The 14,943-nt window shown below is 50.8% G+C and overlaps 2 protein-coding genes across 3 annotated transcripts in view; both read right to left on the bottom strand.

Moving 5' to 3' along the window:
- The window catches only part of PCYT1A (phosphate cytidylyltransferase 1, choline, alpha), a 24,637-nt gene extending 19,655 nt beyond the window's left edge, over window positions 1-4,982 (bottom strand). The window contains exons 1-3 of one of the 2 annotated variants that reach the window (XM_019503462.1): window positions 4,925-4,982; window positions 4,678-4,684; window positions 205-359 (exon numbers count right to left, since the gene is read on the bottom strand). In XM_019503462.1, coding sequence (XP_019359007.1) covers window positions 205-321 — 117 coding nt within the window. In that variant the 5' untranslated portion in view covers window positions 322-359; window positions 4,678-4,684; window positions 4,925-4,982. Of the gene's footprint in view, window positions 1-204; window positions 360-4,677; window positions 4,685-4,912 lie in introns of both variants that reach the window. The other variant, XM_019503463.1, reaches the window with a different exon arrangement.
- Window positions 4,983-10,123: 5,141 nt separating this feature from the next.
- Window positions 10,124-14,943, bottom strand: part of TCTEX1D2 (Tctex1 domain containing 2) — a 5,465-nt gene continuing 645 nt past the window's right edge. Inside the window, exons 2-5 of the mRNA XM_019503464.1 lie at window positions 14,288-14,421; window positions 12,538-12,607; window positions 11,259-11,322; window positions 10,124-10,633 (exon numbers count right to left, since the gene is read on the bottom strand). Coding sequence (XP_019359009.1) covers window positions 10,586-10,633; window positions 11,259-11,322; window positions 12,538-12,607; window positions 14,288-14,421 — 316 coding nt within the window. The 3' untranslated portion in view covers window positions 10,124-10,585. The remainder of the gene's footprint in view (window positions 10,634-11,258; window positions 11,323-12,537; window positions 12,608-14,287; window positions 14,422-14,943) is intronic.

Here is a 14,943-nt window from a genome sequence, read left to right on the forward strand (position 1 = left end):
GTATAATCCTCCCTGGTGATGGCCCCTCTCTTCCATTGGGTTGATGGAGCAAAGCTGTCATGCTTGCTTTGCAAGAAGCAAATACCAACACTGCTTCCCTCCTTGTCTTCTCCAGACACAGAACATTTTACTTGGCTCTGATCAATACTGCAGCTTCTGTGCCATTCACTTTGCTCCCCACCCCCAATTTAAATACTTGCTTACAAAGGCGCGGCGGGACATTTTTGCTGGAATACCATCCAGCTCTGCTGCTCCGTTGGGTCCTGGGCCTTCTTTTCTTCTCTTCCGGGAATTCAGCCTGGATGAGGTTGGTGCCTCCATCTTCTTGGACGTGCCTGGCACGTCGGTTGGAGAGACCTAGAAGAATGATAAAGAAGAGGAATAGAACTGATACTTTCCTGAGGGAGCGCTGAGAGACTGGTCAATAAAGGGCACTGGATGCAGAAGGTCAGCTCAAAGACACAGCCATCTAAACACAGGACTAAGCCAGTGTATTTGGCATCGGCTGTTAGAGCATCTTGACAAACGGTGCTTGAAGGGAATGCTGAATCATGGCTCCCTGTAAAGCAGCTCACAGTTGCATTAAACTGAGCATCTAAAAATCAGCAGACTGGAGAGAAACTCTCATGGCAGCCAACGTCCTGCTTCTATAAAAGGATATCGACATATGCAAGAGATCCCAGGTTGAGACCATGCCCCTCGCTACAGAGGAACGTGAGCCCCTGCCTCCCAGTCTGACCATGGGGTGAAATACCTTCCTGACCCCAAATATGGTGTCAGTTGGAGCCTGAGCAGAGGGGCAAGACCCTCTAGCCAGGAACCTATGGCTTTACGTCCCATCATTAGTGAGAGGTGAATGAGGCTATTTTGGCATCTGCATGACAGGCCGGATTCAGAGCTGCCCAGTCCACGTGAAATGTTGCACAATTTCCCAGTTCTAGTTTCAATGGAACTGGATGCACATCCCCTCCTCTGCACCTCCGCTCCCACAGACAGCTGGAGGGTGAAGCTGGGTTTCCTGTTGAAGCCCAAAGGGAGAAGCAGCCACTTTAAACAGGGAAACAAGGAGGAAAAGACCTGCTCATGAACTCACCCTTGACCAGGGAAGCAGCAGCTGGCTCTCAGCTGCCCAAGTCACTAACTTATGACTCGTGCTCTACTTATACCTTGGCACACGAGGAGGACAAGGGAAAAATCCCACTCCAGCTCCCACAAGAGTTAAAAGTGTGGAGCTGCTAATGTTGGGACTGACAGAGCCCGATTTCCTCCATGATGTGCCCGTGAAAAGGGGGGTAGGCTCCCAGCTTGCACTTCTGTTCTGCCTTTGGTCAGAGAAGCTGATCAGACACCCCCCAGTAAAGGCCTGCCAAATCCTAGCACTCTGTGGATTGAGAAATCCTCCCCACCCACATGCCACAGGTGTGCTGGGACAGATGCTGGGTGTGCCTCGGCTCTGGCTGGCAGGCAAACACGCCACGCAGCAGAGAACAGGCCACAGGCCACGTCACAGGCAACCTTTTCTCCTACTCCCCTTCCCCCATCCCAAGCATTTAACAGCATCTCAATTATGTCAGAGCTCTGGTGCCCCATGACTCTCCTGTGTGATCACCAGTCAGATCAGATAGGGAGGCCTCCACAGGCAGAGCTAGAGAAGGGGCACGTGGGCAGCACTGCTCGCCTGGCACTTGGGAGTGTTTCCAACTCATGCATGGAGCAATGCTTCAGAATAAGCAGGACAGGCAGCCCTTGGCAGCCTCCCCTGCTGTAATAATATGTGCCTAGCTTATGTCACATGAAGACTAAAAATGGCTGAGGAGGTTTTGGACAGCAAGTGCGGCAGCCTCCAGACAGAAAGGGACCGAGGTCTGTCCAAGGCCTGTTCTTGGGCTATTACGCGTGGTCCAGAGCAGAAGAGAAGGAGGGAGTTCAGAGAAGCTGAGACAATCAGGGGGCTGGAGGAACACACCAGGTAGCAGGGAATGAAGCGGTGCAGGAAGGGCAATGAAAACCAGCAACAGAAAGCAACCGATCGGAACAGTGCAAAGGGAGACCGCAAGGCTTAACAAGACAAAGTTAATGGGGGTAACCCAGATGGAGCATGAGGAAAAAGTCCATAGCAGTGAGATTTCCATCATCCAGTAAGTAGCGACAGCCTTGTCCTATGGGACCAGACCAGCCAAGGTACTGGGAAGTCCTGTCAATCTTGAACTGTCAATGAGCGGGTGCCCCTCCCTCTTTGCTACTCAAGTCCCTTCTATAGTCCTGGTGCGTTAGTTCTGGCAAATGCTCGTTCTGGGAAGGGACTGACTATTTCATAGCACTGGCATGCTACAGAAAGCAGCAATCAGCCCCCTTCAAAAAGTTTGCAACCTGGGGCCTTGGCTCAGCAAACACTTGTGCATGCTGGACTCAAAGCCTGAAGGTAATTCTGACTTTAAAAGACCTTTCTATGAAGAGACTAGTGTGCCTGGGGATGCTATCCACAGCACAGACCAGCAGCAGGGAAGACACACTTCCCCTGTTCCACCAAGCAAGATTGCCCAGCCCCCACTTCAGTACCAGGGATCATTTCACTGGTGCTGCCTCATCAAGCAGTGCCCAGAGCTCATGCACACCAGTGACCCTGGGCTACAGTTCAAGCTAATGGACATGACTGGAGATCAGCCGAGATGGTCTTCCATATGTTCTGATACTCTGCTTCGCTGACGCCACATTGACAGGGATGAAGGAGGTGACTGAGCAGACAATCTGGACAGCTGATACAATAATCCCAGCTGGGGAAGACAAGTCACTGGTTTACTCCCGGGGATGCTTTTAACTTTCCTGGCAGGGGGCTGGAGCAAGTCATAAGAATGATGGATCGGCTCAGCTGCTAACCCGCACACCCCTTTCCAACACCAGCGGGAGGACTGTAACAGGAACCTCCATCAGGATGAATCCAAAAGATGCCTGCTTGCTGCACTGAAGCCAAAGTGCATAGTGATCATGCCCTCTCCTACAACACAGGGAAAGCTCTGCTGCCAGAAGAAAAGATTACGGCAGGGCCAGGAACCATCTCCTCTTCTAGTACAGGATGATGCAGAGGGAACCACCATCCAAGTTCTGCCATGACACCTACAGCAATAACCTCCCCGATTCTTCCCCCCACAACTACCAACTCCTCTCCACTCAGTTGATCCACCTTCTCCCTCTTGCTGGGCTCCCTTCATGCTCTGCTTTACCTACAGGAGCTTGTTGCGACAGGGCCTGCCTGCTGGTGAAGGGGCTGCGTTTGCTTGAAGCTTGAGAAATACCCTGCTTTACGGGGTAGTTGTGATACATGCCAGCTGCAATGATGCCAAGGGCCACATTCACTCCTGCCTAACCTACAGCAAAGCAGATGTAGATCAAAGCTTGGAGAAAACCTCCTGCAAGAGCAGCACGACAGTGCAATGAGCTGCCTAAAGAATCTGCAGTCTTCATCCTTGGCAGGTAGGCCTCTGTCTAGGCTGACTTAGGAACAGCAAGCACTCTCAGCGCAGGGAGCCAAGCAGGATGACTCCCACTGATTTCAGTGCTGTGAAATCAGTGGGAGCCTTTCTGCGATTTCCAGGGGGGCTGGACTGGGCACCAGAAGAGCAAGCCCAGCTCTAATAGGTGCTAAAACGAGAGCAGGTACAAGCTTGAAGAAAGTCCAGCCACCCACCACTACCCCCACGGCCAAGGGTTGTCCATCCCCAGGAACCCACCTATGTGAACAAGCGCTTATCACCGATCTGGAAGCTCCTGCACTGAAAAGCATCTCTGGGACACAGCTTTAACCTTCTGCTATTTATACCCCACAGACTGAAATAGCCCCAGGATCTATCAGTGACTGCCAGCAGGATTCAACCCCTGCAACACCAGCTCAGCACAGGCTTGAGCACATTACTTCCCGAATGCTCGAAGCGCCCTGTCCTGCAGCCAATCACGCCTGCAGCAAGTTGGGGTTAGCTCCAAAACCTCATTTGAGAAACTTAAGCGGGCATGGCCCCAAGGAAGAGCTCGTTTGCAGGCAGCCACTGTGGCTCTGGATGAGCGGGGCTTTCTCCAGTGCCAGGGAATTTGCTCAGCTCAGACAAAAGCAGCAAGGTTAACAACAGATCCAATAGATCCAGTGCTGGGGGCTTCGTTTCTGAGTTCCTGTCTCTTGTTTTCCCAGGCTAAAATGCACTTGGCCCCAGAGCAAGGAATGAAGCACCTTGCGTTGCTGTCCAATGAGCCCTCTTCTTGGCAGGAGAGCTCGAGATAACTTGAAGGGGTCAAGATCTCCAGTGAGAACACCCCCTGCCCCTGCTCAGACCACGACAGCGCTGTGTTCAGGCTCCAGAAGATGCAAGATCAGAGAGAGAAAAAGATGGAATTCCCCCGGCCCGGAGCCTCCCGAATGCTGGGGCAATGCCCTGAGACCGCAGAGATTCAAGGCTGGAGGGAGTAACGAGACCCACCCGGCGATCCTGGAGGAGGGCTGGAATGCCTAGAGTGGGCAACGCCTCGAATTAACCTTCGGCAAGTGCCGGGGGAGCAGGACCCTGCTGCCCAGGTCCGGCTCCTCTTCGGGAACTGGTGCCCCAAGGCTGTCCTGGAAGCGGGACCCAGTCCCGATTCCTGACCTCCAGGGCCCGTTCACTCCCAGGCGGTAGATCCGTGCCGCGGTCAGCCGTGTCGACGCCCGAAGCATTCGTGAACGCCGGACGTGGACGTTTGGGGCGCTGACCGCACCTCGAAGTTCAGCGGCTCCGTATATTGCAGCACAGGCCCCCCCCTCTCCAGCAAAGCAAAATACATGCCCCCCCCGCATGACACAGGGCCCTGCAACGTAACAGCGATGCCAGCACGGGGGGGGGGGGCAGGCCCCGGCCCCCCCACCACCCCGACGCCCCCCGGCTCTGACCTGCTACTCGCCGCCCGGCTCCGCTCCTGCCCGCGGACTCCGCTCCTGCCCCGCCCGCACCGGAAGTGCCCGGCCCCGCCGGAACGGACCGCGACGTCCGCAGTCGCCCCGCCCCCCAGCAACCGCCACCGGGCGCGCGGGTTCCGTCCCCTCCCCCACCGCCACGGGGGGCGGGGTTAGTAGTGTAGGCCCCACCCCCCGGGAGTGAAGGCCGGGCCTGGGGACTCTGCAATGACACCGGGGGGGACCGTAAAATAACAGGGGGACTCTACAATAACACGGGACGGGGACCCTATAATAACACCCGGCGGGAGACTTTAAAATAACACGGGGGTGGGGATGGAGACCCCACGGGGTGAAGACCCTACAACAACAACACACGAGCAGAGACCCTAAAATAACACCCGGGGGGAGGCCCTAAAATAAAGGGGGACCCTACAATAACATGGGGGAAACCGTATAAAAAACACTGCGGGGACCCTAAAATAATAGGGGGGGAGACCTTGCAATAACAGCCTCCGGGAGACCTTAAAATAACCGGGGGGGGGTGGGGTGAAGACCCTACAATAACACGGGGCGGGGGGGAGATGCGGTCGGGTCAGCACACCCGGCCTTGCAGCCTGTGCTCGGCCTGCAGGTGCCCCCCCCCCCGGTTTTGTTGCAGGGTTGTGGGGCAGCCCTCGGGCATGACCCAGGGCAGAGGCAGGCAGGGGCTGCAGGGGCAGTGGGTGGCAGCAGGAGCTGCCCCCCCTCCCTGGTGCCCCTGAGCTTGGGGTTAGGGGCATCAGCAGCTGCTGGAGGGGGCGTTGAGATCTGTCCCCGTTAGTGGCAAGGGAGTTACCTGTGCCTGGGCCTTGCGCTTATCCTTGCGGGGGTCCCCAGTGGAGGCCCGCGCCAGCCTGGGAGACAGGGGCCTGCTGCGCCACTCGGCCTCGAGGTCCAGCTGGGTGGTGGGGAGTGGGGTGTCACACTTGGGGCACAGCTCCCCCTCCGCCGTGCCCGGAAAGGGCGCCTCGCACAGCAGGCAGCGCTTGGACTTGCGGTGGTGCTTGCGTGGCCGCTCCGCCATGGCCTCAGCCACCTGCAGCGAGAGGGGAAGAAAGAGGAGGCCTGAAGGAGGGCTCAGGGCTGCCCTAATTGAAGGGCGGGGCTTGGGGTCAAGTCCCCCGGAAGAAGTGGGGCTGTGCCTCTGAGACCCAGCGGCGGGAAAAGGCAGGTCCCCACGTGCAGGCATGTGCCAGGTAGCCCTGCAGCACGTGGAGGGATTCAGGGAAGAAGCAAACCAAGGAGTGAACAAGCCCAAAGTTGCCAGGGGGCTGCAAATTGCTGGGTTCAATCTTGACTGCAGCGCCGTGGCCCAGCGGCCTGCACTGCTGCCTACTGCGTGCTTATCACCGCGGCCTAGGGGACACATCTCTGCCCTGCACTCGGTCCAGAAGAGACTGCCAGTTGTCTCGTGCAATCCCAGTGGAGCCAAGGCTCCCCTTCGTGCTAACGCCGTGACTGAGGTGATGCAATTAAAATGGCGCTGAGTAGTGGAGGGTTGCACCCTCATCTGCTTGCAGACAGGACTGCCGACAAGCTTCCCGCTGGCCAGCTTCCAGCAGGAGGATTTTGGCTACACACCGACTTCATTGACATGGGAGATTTTTCCCCCGTTTGTTCCTGCGGCCGTACAGCTGAGGGCAAGTGAAACTCGTTGGCATCCAAACCCCAATCCTCTGGGCTTGGGCCAGCGGGTAGGATGCCCGCCAAAAGATTTGGAAGTATCCGAAGCCCCAGGCTGGAAAGTTTGGGGTGGGGTATACTTGCTGGTAGTAGGGCCACGTGTGGTTCTTGAAGGATTGAAAGGATTTGGAACTGATATGGCTGGTTTGACTTGGGAGACACAAAATTTTCCTTAGAACAACAACAAAAACTCACCCACCTTCTGTGCCTAGAAGCATTTGGCTCAGATCAAGTGTCTTGGCCTCTTGTGGGCTAAGATCAAACGGGGGCATCTGGGCTTGGGCCGGCACATAGGATGCCTGCCGATGGATTTGGGAGTATCTGAAATCCAAGGATGAGAGCCTGGGAGGGAGGATGCTCACTGGCCATAGCACCAGACAAGGTAGTTAGAATGATTGAGTTCTGCCTGCTCAATCGACATTGTTTTTGGAATGATTTTGTGCTCAGTAGATATGATTTGGTTGATTTGACCTGGAACACAAAATATATGAATAACAAAAAGAAACTGCAGTCTGCACTGGCTTTTTATATCTTTCCAGGCACAATCCAAGGTGCTGGTTTTGACCTCTATGGCCCTAAATGACCTGCTCCCTTATGCCTCATCATGACTCCTGAGGTCAGCCAAGAGCAACCTTCTGCAAGGACCATCAGTTTGCCAAGGCTGCATGGCAAAAACATGTGGGAAGGTTGTTTGCAGCAGTTGCTCCTCAGCCTTGGGACTCAATCCTTGAGGCCGCCAGAGCCGGAGCCTGGACATCTTCCAGAAGCACCCTGGACCTTTCTGCTTGGGCAGGCGTTTACCAAGCTGGGACGTTGTTTAGGTAGGTTGGTTTGTATTTTATGTTAGCACTGTAAGTTGTTGCAAGTTGTACTGTTTCATATTGTTCTCTAGCTGCTCTGAGCCTTTGCTGGGAAGGGTAGCAAGTACATGTCAGAAATAAAACAGGACTTCCACTTTTTTAGTCCTTGCCTTAGTAAAAACCAAAAGAATCACATGCCTTTCATTACTATTTAAATGTTTTTTTCCAATGACTTGATGAATCAGATCGATACAGGAAGACGGAGCGAAGAATTTAAACATCAGCTTTTTAGTGAGTGTTTTCATTGAACTGACTTATTTTTTTTTGCCCCACTCCCATCTTCAAGCTCCTTTTCTGAAGTAAGTAAAGCTTTAGGTGTGATCTCAGCAATGCCAAGGCAAAATAATTTCCTAAGTGTGTGGAACATATGACAATCTGTTGTGCTGATCTGTTAATAACTAAGTATATGGGGTGACAGTCTATTTGGTATTCAGATTCAAACTAGATGAAGCTGAGGTAGGTACTGCTTTGGGATATCACTCAGAGAAGGAAGAAACATAATTATGGTGTGTGTTATGTCCAACATTGTAGCATAATATTTCCAGCACTGTAAGGTGGAACAGAATGCACAAGTCATAGGATCACAGACAATAAGGGTTGGAAGGGACCTCAGCAAGCCACCTAGTCCAAACCCCTGCTCAGAACAGGACCAGCCCCAACTACATCATCCCATCCAAGGTTTTGCCTACCTGGGTCTTAAAAACCTCAAAGGATGGAGATCCCACCACCTCTCTGGGTAACCTGTTCCAGTGCTTCACCACCCCCCTAGTGAGAAAGTTTTTCCTAATATCAAACCTCAACTTCCCTTGCTACAACTTGAGCCCATTGCTCCTTGTTCTGTCATTTGTACCACTAAGAACAGTCCAGCTCCATCCTCTTTGCAACCCCTCTGCAGGGAGTTGAAGGCTGCTATCAAATCCCCTCCTCATAAGTGCAGCTCCCTCAGCCTCTCCTCAAGTCATGTGCTCCAACCCCCAAGACATTTTCATTGCCCTCCTCTGGAATCTCTCCAATTTGTCCACATCTCTTCCGTAATGGGGGCCCCAAAACTAGATACAGGACTCCAGGTGTGGCCTCCCCAGTGCTGAATAGAGGGGAAGAATCACCTCCCTCCATCTGCTGGCAGCGCTCCTACCAACGCAGCCCAGGACGCTGTCAGCCTTCTTGGAAGCAAGGGCACACTGCTGGCTCCTGTTCAGCTTCTTGTCCACTGTCCCCCTAGGGCCTTTTCTGCAGACCTGTTGCCCAGCCAGTCACCCCCAGCCTGCACCAATGCATGGGACTATTCTGTCTTAAGTACAGGACTTTGCACTTCTCTTTACTGAACATCATAAGATTTAAGTCCAATCCTCCAATTTGTCAAGGTCTCTCTGAATCCTAGCCCTATCCTCCAGCATATCTACCACTCCCCTCAGCTTGGCGTCATCCTTTAGGAGGCAAATGAAGAATAAAGTTATGGAGTGTCATTGTGACCTGTTGTAACCCCTAGTCATTAAATGTAGCAACCCTGGCTAATTTAGGCTGTGATAATGCTAAAATGTCTTGAAATCCTACTGTGCATACACACACCTTGACACAGAATCAAGTGGGGTTGGAAGGGGATGCAGAGGTGACATCAAGTTGAACTCCCTGCCTGAGGCAGAATCAGCCCTATCCAAACCATGCTACACAAAGCCATAATCTAAATTCTTTGTAAAACTACCACTGACCCTGACACAACAGAAGACATCAAACCCAAACCTGCCCCAGGTAAAGTAGAAGGACCACAGCAACCAACGTCCTGCTCCTTATTGAGATCCCAGGTAGAGACCATGCCTCTGCTACGCAGGAAGGCAACTACCACCCAGTCTGTACCAATCTGACTGCAGCCCAAAATGTAGCAGTTGGTCTGACCTTGAGCAGAGGGGCAAGACCCTCTAGCCAGGAACCTCTGGCTTTAAGTCCTAGCAGCACTGGCACAACCCAGTCAAAATTCCCAGCCTTGGCTGCAGCCAACATCTAATGCTTAAACTGCAGGCACAATACTGCAGGTGCTTTACTTGGCAGTGGGGGGAAATTACAGACAAGAGTGAAGTTCTCTCTGTTAGCATTTGCAAAATGAGGGCCTTCTTTGAAACCAGCTGCCAAAAGCTGGCATAGCAAGCAGTACACAGAGGAGGCGGCGGCGGCAGCTGTAATAAAGTAATCAGTTGTGTGAGCTAATGTCTGACTTAACTGTTGTGAATCATTTTTCTCCCTATAAGTATCAGCTCAACCTAACTGGCTTATTAGCGTAAGCTGGATTGATTAGCTTTGTTTTGTTCTTAGGCAGCACTGAAGTCCATGACCTCATGGGATTCAGAAGAGGCTAGGGTAGTGGTTTGGAGGATTAGTTGAAGAAGGGCGTTCTGTGCCTTAGAATTTGATTGGAAACAGTAGTGAAAGAAGCACTCTTGAATATCTAAGACCACTGTAAATGGCAGAGCAGGGCAGGGTGGCACCTTAGACACTGACTGGTTCAGAGAGGCACATGATTTCATAAGAGACAGCCTATTTTGTCCGAAACTAGAGGGTGGAATGAAGGCAGCCCAGACAACATTGGAAGAGACGAGCAAACGTGGGGAGCAGCAGAGTTGCAAAAAGATAAAATAAATACATTTACATTTATTATAATTGTGCTTCTCATAAATAGTTCAGACATTATAGAAACAAGTAGATACTCATAGAAAGGAATTGGCCATTTCAAGACAGAAGTTGGATTTGCCTGCAGACACGAACTGTCTAGTGACTGAGCAAGACACTTGGCTCGTGGGGATGGATTAATCCCTTTTTGCACACAGTACAAAGGGAAGGTTAAAAAAGATGACAGACTATTAATAGGCCACACAGCAACATTTAGCATGAGGAGGACAGAAGAGGAAGCTGTGAACATGTGTGTTCTATGGTGGGATGGCGAGTGTGCTTTACACAACTGTGGGTCTGCTGCTTTGAACAACTGAGTACGTGGCTTGCCTCATTTTTTCCCCTCCAAAACATATTACAGAAGAAAACCACACTAGAAATGCTCTAAAAGAATGTGAGCTCTTCTTTGCAATCTTCACCAGCATCAGTAGTAGAAGCACCCAAATGCAGCCACCACACAGAACAGACTGTCCTGGGGGGAAAAAAAACAACCAGACAATGGGGTTTTAAGACAAGTCAGCGGTCACAGAGAAGCCCCACTAAAAGCAGAGCAGAAAGTTCCCAAGGCTTTTTGCATGAGAAAGCCCATTTCAAAAAGTATCCATGGCAGACGTATGGGAGTGCAGAGATCAACTTTTCTTCCCGTTGCATTAAGAACATAGGTTCTAATGGAAGATTCAGACAAGAGTACTTTAAACGATCCTGAACAATTCTTACAGCAACTTCGCATGCCAGGTTTTCACCTGACTTTAGTCAATCCACTAAAATCTCAGACATTTTCATCATTAGCTGTGCCCAAGCTACACTGACTTCATATGAACAGCTGAATTCTGCCTCTGGGTGCATGTTTGAGGGTACTGAGAGTACTGTGTGTACCTCCCACGTTTTACTAATCCTTGGGTGACACAACAAGAGCTCTGCCAGCAGAGCTGTTGAAGGGTGACACATCCCATTGCTGAGGCAGATCTGCTGGCAAAACCTTGTGTGTGGATACAGCTCTGCTGCAGAATCTCCTCCCCCCACGTCACAGCCAAGAAAAAGCCCTCGGGAATAGATCAGCGCCCCCACCCTCCCCCTGCAAAAAAGAAAAGGCTTACATTCATGAAGACGTCGTGTGCATAGCTGTCTGTGTCAGCGTCCCAGAAGCATCGGGCAGCCATGCTAAACAAATGAACCAAGACAAAACCATTAACAAGATAGACTGTGGCATGAAGAGAGATATCATTGTGGAGTCCCTGTGAAGACCAATATTCTCCTTTAAAACACGCAGGACGGGAAGGTGCCTTTTGGGTCATCGAGTCCAGTGACTTGCTGTTGTGCGCGATGCCAACAGATAACCCCCTTCAAAATGTGACCCACCTCCAGTCTGGTTTCTTACCCCTGCTGCCCCCTCAGAGCTGCTGTTCTAGACCTTCACTGTTCTGATTGTTAGGAACCTGCTTCTAATTTCCAGCCAAAAATTATTCCCAGCCAGTTTCTATCTACTTTTGGCTGAAAGATCCCTCCTCTCTCCCCAATGTGTACCCCCTTGACATATTTGCAAAAAGCAGTTAGATCCCTTCTCAACCTTCTTTTTTCCAGGTTAAACACACCAAGCACTTTTAGTTTCCACCTATAGGATAGGCTTTTCTACTGGAAATACTTTGACTGAGGGTGGTTTGACTGGAACAGGCTACCTAGAGAAACTGTGGAATCTCTATCCTTGGAAGTTTTCAAGAGCAGATTAGACAGACACTTGGCTGGGATGGGTTAGTCAGGAATAATGCTGCTGTGAGCAGGTGGCTGGACTAGATGATCCCATGAGGTTCCTTCCAGCCCTATTTTCCTATGATCCCAGAAAGACACATGTCCTTACAGCTGCAAGGCACTAAGGGCTCATTGGCATCCTGTGACTAACACATACACCCCCCTCCCCCTTCTCAGTCTTTTACAACTGCTGAGCTTCCAGTTTATAGCAGTGATACACAGATATACTGCTGCACAGAGACGCAGCACATACAGATTACCTGGTTCTTGGGCTGTTCCAGCCAGTTTTCTTAGCTCAGCACCAGAGCCAGAACCTTACTATGACATCAAGTAGAAACTTTCCTCTGATTGCAGACACCTGTGGCTAGTTTGGCAGGTGCTCATCATCCACAGCTGGGACTGGGACTAAAAAGGCAGTACAGTATGGTGGGTGCAGGGCTCTTTAGCCACTTTAATCAGCTAAATAGGAGCTGAAAACATTTAAATATTTAACCCTTAATATAATTCTTTCCCAGCTGCTTAGAAATGTAAAGCCCAGTATAATTTCTTAACTCCAGCAGAGAGAACAGTTAGAAGCAATTCTGGAGGAGAACAACCAAAGCAAAAAGACTTGTGATGTGCAACACTTACTTCACCCCTTCACCTCTCTGCTCTCCAATCACAACCTGCACCACCATTTTGTACCTGTCAAACCCCTTCTCTGAAAAAGAAAAGTAAAGATTACAAAGAAATAAAATTCAAAATTTAAAGAGGCTGAGAATTCTACTACAGAGGTTGCAAAGGCAGAATTATTTATTTTGTAGCTAGAAAGCTTTAGCATCTTATGGGTGGTAAAAGGAACTCAACTGATGAAGCATAAAGTTGCCTGCCAGTCTTATTTTCATAAATGCTAATCACCCATTCACTTTAACAGGACACTGAAGTGACTAGTGCCTCCCACAAAACAAATCAAAGAGGAAAGTTCCCAAACAGCCACTATAAATGTAAACATTCCACTTTTATATCTTTCAAGAATTTAAAGATGCCCACAAGAGCCATTAAAACAAACATCTGAGTGGAAAGGAGGCTGTTACATGAAATGAATCCAAAGGGATTCAGGCAATTTCACTGATTTTAAAATTAGTCTAATCCACAGGATGTTTCCTCCTGTTTCTGGCGCACAGAATGACTTGAAGATTTCCACTGTAGTATTAAAGACTTCTCAGAAGCAGGTGTAGGTCTGAGCTATGTGCTCGCAAAAGCACCTGGGTCTCTTTTAAAAGAAGAGCAACGATGCACCCTTAGATCATGGGTGAACTCCACTTTGGACAAGGAAACTTGCCAGGAACCCAAAGGCCAGAACAAATTTGCCTTAAATAGAATAAACAAAAGATTGCCTCTGTCTTTCACTCAGGCAGGGCCACATGAAAGCTTCAGCAGGCTATAGTTCATTTTTATCTCCCACTTCAGGGAATGGGGGGTCTGTTAACATGCCCTGTGAGCTGGACTGGGCTTCTTCTGCTGCAGGGCATTATATTTATATATTTAGATATAAATAGAGATTCTAGAGAGAGAGAGAGAGGCAGATTTTAAAGCCTTGCACTCGCGTCCTGGATGTTTAGATTGCATGCGTTTTGCACTCACAGGCACACATGCACACACCCACCCCCTTAATATGAATCTCTTGAGTAGGGAGTTAATAAACCGTGGTCAATGCAGGAACTTGCAATGTTTCGGTTGTTCCTGCCACTGCAGCCAGCAGAGGGAGCACAACCCCATTCCCCGACGAATGCAAAGATCACTGATAACGATCATGAAATTATCACTGATCAGCAATAATACTGAATCTCCTACCAGGGCTTTGGAAATGTTTTAATGGGTTCTGAAATAATTACAAGTTACAACTACAGTACATCCTCATGCTGTAGTGTGGGCGTCTCACAGCCCATGCCTGCAGTTTACACTTCTTCTTGTATCCTCCACTCTTTCCAATCCTCTTTCGGGCCTGCACCCACTGGGTCTCATTCTGATCCCCTATTGCAATAGGGTTTACATGACAGCAAACCAGAAGCAATTTCACTGAGTGTAGCAGGAGCATGATCTGTCCCTTGTTTCTTTCCACACTATCTGTGGCCACTCATGCTCTCTCTCATTCCCCCCTCTCAGGGGGATCCAGTCTGCATAATCGCATTTGTCTGTCTCAACTTGATTTTAAGTTGCTCCTTGCAGGGGGCAACTCCACTGAGCACCCTGCCCATGGATGGGAATTTATTGAGCAACGCTAGGTTATGGGCAGTGAGTGATCAATGCAGAGGTTTAGGGAAAGAGGGAGCCTATACCTGTCAGAGGAAGAGGGCCAGCTCAGTAAGGAGAGAAGCTTATCCCTATCCATCCTCATTACCTTTCAGCTTGTCTTTAATCGTCTCAGATAATTGCTTTGTGAGCTGCGGTGTCTCCTCCGGGTTGTACTGCACATTGGCTAGCTCCTCCTTCAGTATAGCATGGATGCACTCTTTTACTGCTGAAGACCTGAATCTGGAGGTGGACAAAGGCCAACAAAGTTCACACCTGGCCTCTGCAAAAGCACTGCCACACAAGAGGAAACAAAGCTTCCATTTCTGTCAGGTGCCAGCGTGGAATCGTGAGGGAAGCTGGATGCCTGGCCTCGCCATGCAGCCCCTGGCAGTCAGGGTCATACGGAAACCAGGCCTGGCTGTGAGATCGCGCCCATCTCCCCTGTGCTTGGAGGTCACTTGTACACCCCTTCTCTTCCCTGTACTCTGCAGGGGGGTGTCGCCCCTTTCCCTCTGGCCCCCCACAAAGTGCTCTGTGCGCCAGCATTTCTCAACCTGTGGGTCACGCCCAAAACTGAGTCACAAGAATATTCGAAAGGGTCGCGAGGGACTTCCAGGAAAGTGCGGGGTGTCCTCCTGCTGGCAGCCTGGCATGCAAGGGGCCACTTGGGCCCACACGTGTGGAGCCAGGCAGGGTTGCAGGAGCAGCCCCAGCAGCTGGATGCAGGTTAAGTGTCTGGGGAGTGAGGGGTGCAGGTGCAGG

Source organism: Gavialis gangeticus, unplaced genomic scaffold, assembly GCF_001723915.1.
Source record: "Gavialis gangeticus isolate Ggan-Ray unplaced genomic scaffold, GavGan_comp1, whole genome shotgun sequence".
NCBI lineage: Eukaryota > Metazoa > Chordata > Crocodylia > Gavialidae > Gavialis > Gavialis gangeticus.